This window comes from Wyeomyia smithii, chromosome 3, assembly GCF_029784165.1.
Source record: "Wyeomyia smithii strain HCP4-BCI-WySm-NY-G18 chromosome 3, ASM2978416v1, whole genome shotgun sequence".
NCBI lineage: Eukaryota > Metazoa > Arthropoda > Insecta > Diptera > Culicidae > Wyeomyia > Wyeomyia smithii.
The window spans coordinates 76,673,456-76,676,717 of NC_073696.1; the positions used below are offsets into that span (position 1 = coordinate 76,673,456).

A 3,262-nucleotide genomic window follows, 5' to 3' on the forward strand; every position below is an offset into this window, starting at 1 on the left:
CGAATCACGGATAGATATTTTGCAGATATTTTCAGCATTTTTCGAGCAGTTGCAAAACCATCTGGCTGGCATCTCTGCTTTCATTCATTTGTATGTCTGTTTAGTTTATGTGCAAGGATAATTTTATTTTTAGTTTCATGGTAATTTTTAAAATATATAAATGCTTCTGGGTTGGCATGAACATACTAATCGATCCCACTTTTCTTTAGAATCGACATTCAAATAAGCGAAAACACAGTCCAGTTCGCTGGCAAGATGAAGATCGCAAACTTCGTGATAGCCGTTCTCTTTCAAGGATTATAAATCGGAATCGAATTTCTTCCAAAGCTGTAGTTTGTATGCGACCACAACAAGAGAGCAATAATGCAAAGGAATATCGGGGTAAATGCTTGGGAGTGTTTGGTCTTAGCAGCGGTACCACTGAGTCCGATTTGTGTCGCATATTCAGAACTTATGGATCGATTGAGCGGGTCTCGATCGTTCGTAGTCATGATACTGGTTTATCCCGATGTTATGGCTTTGTGTATTTTGAGAAAAGTTACGCAGCTAGGCGCGCTAAAGAGCAATGCGATGGCATACGTTTTGATCGGCGAATCATAAGGGTAGAGTTTTCGAACACGTACAGGCCGCAGAACTGGGAATCGAGACCATACAGAGTCGAACTAAGAGATCGGTATGTTCAATACTACAGTTCGGTATTTCAATTATATCACTTTATCACTTCCAGAAATGTCAATGCACACCGTGAAAGGTACAAACAGCTGTTATTTGAAGTAAGAAGATTATTATTTTTTTCTTTTATAGACAAATTCGTGTCCACAAACAGCAATGTACAAAACGAACAGCATCTCCCATGGTAAACCAACATTATTCGCGACAGTTTGGTCGCAGGTAAAACGCTGAGGTTTTGTAGAAGATGTCCGTTTATTTGTCGCTGCACTACAACAAAATATCTGAACAAGTTTTATAGTAATACATGGTGGATTTGTATTGAACGCCTGCCATTTAAAATAATTTTGCAATTCTATATCTGTTAACCATGCACTAAATTCGTTAGCATCAGTATGAATTAGGATTTTTTTGGACTATAAGCAGGAGTGAAGTATATTTAGGCTTGGAGCATTAGAAGCAATATACTTTTATTCTGTGCCACATTTCCCTAATGTCTACTTGCATCAGTGTGTATAAAAACTTACCAAGTCTTCTAGTAACCTTTCAAGTTAATTCATATAGTTTTTGTAGCAGTCAAGTATATTGTTCAACATTTTCCAAAGTCGAGGACATATTGATCAATAATAATCACAGAGCTCCAGTACTTTCACTAAAAAACTATCAATCAGAATAAAATGCTTACAACATTCAACTCTATTCTACATTTGGATCATAAACTGCTACATTGAATATAACAGAATATGGTTTAATTCTTTCCTCGCTAACCACAAGCAAGCACATGCAAACTTTGTTCTAAAATCGTTCTGTTTTAGCCGTTGCTCATGTTTTTACGATTAAATATTTTGCCGAAAAGTCCATCTCAGGAATAAGCTGAGTCTTCTTCGATTTAGATTTGATTTCTTCAATCGACTCAAAATGGTGTTTACGGAGCAGTCTTTTGAGTTTAAAAAATAGCTAGAAGTCACAGTAAAGTAGAGTATTCCTTCCTAACAAACAAACAAACTCGGATCCTTTGGCACTGCAGTGAACGATGAATTCATCTCATTTGAAATATATCGTCGAGGACTTCTGTATAGTAGTACAAACATTATACTGGCAGAGGAGCAAAAGATTACTAAAGCAAGGGATTTAAAAGAACGAAATTTTATACGATTTCAGGTAATGCCATACATAATTGAAAAAGTTTGCCGAATTGGCATTTTTACATTTTGATGGAAAAATAACCATTATATGGAAGATTTGTCCATTGAAAATTATAAATAAAGTTGAGCTTAAATTCAGATTCTGTTTGAATCTACAACAAACTTGCTCTCCCATAAACATCAATTCAATAATGCAATCTACATGTTCTTGAATAATTAAACAGTTTGTTCAATGTGTAATAATGAAGAAGCATTGGCACAAAAAATCAAATCAATAGAGAAATGGAAAATAAATTACTTCCGTTTGGCTAGGGTTTAGGAGCTGGTCTCTAGAAGGTGCTACGTCATACTCACCAGAGATCGATTGCAGCCAATATGGAAATATTGATATGTGCAGCAGCCGATTCAAATCGATGTAGAAGTGTGTTACGAACGATACAACCGGAGATGATGTTGCCTCCACCCCAACATTCCGGGCTCTGGCCTGATTAGAGGAGTTGGGATTCACCATTCATACCATCGAATGATGATACAGCTGATAATCAAATAAAACCCCATAAATCATATCTGGATCGTAAAAACTTGTTCAATTGGTTTGCCATACACCACAAAGTGAGGACCATTTATAAACTATCATTAAGGAATTGAAATGCAGTCTCTTTGTTTTGGGGCGAGAGTTATTTTAGTTCGTCAGAATCAACGATGATCTATTTATTTTCTCAATCCTTTTTCAGGTTTTTGAACCATAGATCTGTTTGGAATTCCTCCCGATAGTCAATCAGTGATAGTAAACAGGGGAACAACGTCGATTGCATCGAACATGGAAACGGAGGATAGATGTTGGAGCATACTCAATAAATTTTATACTGATTCACTTCCCGACTGTGCCGAGCTACACCGAGCCAATAGGACTTTTAGCACGAGTAAGCAAAGTAGCTTCTAGTCTGGATCGGTGATGTTTAAACTGGTTCATGCTTTAAGTTTTTACTTGCGGTATAGTTAAAAAATGGCTACTATTGGCACGAAGCAGTAATCTTAAATTGCGGTGTCTGATGACTTTACGTAAACACACACACAAAACAGATAAAACATGAATATTTTCTTATGAACCTCTCTATAGGTATTGACGCGCATAGGAGAGAGCAATTCAGACGATTCACACTGATTGATGAGTGTGAATTTGAGTTCGTGAAAAATGACACAATCAATACAAGTTGAATGATGTACTACTGTTGGCTGCCGTTAAATAGTAAAGTGGATTTACGCCACCAGATTCAGGTGAGTTTAAATACTTTTACCACGTGTTTTTGTAGATTGATAAATTCTCGACTTCAGAAACCGTGCATTTTTATCGTGTTTTAAAGCGAGGGGGACGATTGTTCAAGAAACATTCAAACATGCACACACTCGGTTTCATAGTTTCTTTCCGTACACTTGCATCAGTGTTG

The 3,262-nt window shown here is 36.7% G+C and overlaps 1 protein-coding gene across 1 annotated transcript; it reads left to right on the forward strand.

Moving 5' to 3' along the window:
• LOC129731630 (transformer-2 protein homolog beta-like) lies at positions 1 to 1,363 on the forward strand. The gene is made up of 4 exons (XM_055691766.1): positions 1 to 140; positions 210 to 673; positions 728 to 751; positions 805 to 1,363. Exons 1-4 carry the CDS (start codon positions 108 to 110, stop codon positions 893 to 895), a joined length of 612 nt encoding a protein of 203 aa, XP_055547741.1. The 5' UTR covers positions 1 to 107; the 3' UTR covers positions 896 to 1,363.
• Positions 1,364 to 3,262: the final 1,899 nt, after the last annotated feature.

What these genes read in the sequence shown, in the direction of transcription:
- LOC129731630 (XM_055691766.1), top strand. Translation starts at nt 108, where the DNA reads ATGTGCAAGGATAATTTTATTTTTAGTTTCATG. An exon ending in ATTTTATTTTTAGTTTCATG is followed by an intron (nt 141 to 209) that starts GTAATTTTTAAA and finishes ACTTTTCTTTAG; the next exon opens with AATCGACATTCAAATAAGCG. An exon ending in AGAGTCGAACTAAGAGATCG is followed by an intron (nt 674 to 727) that starts GTATGTTCAATA and finishes TATCACTTCCAG; the next exon opens with AAATGTCAATGCACACCGTG.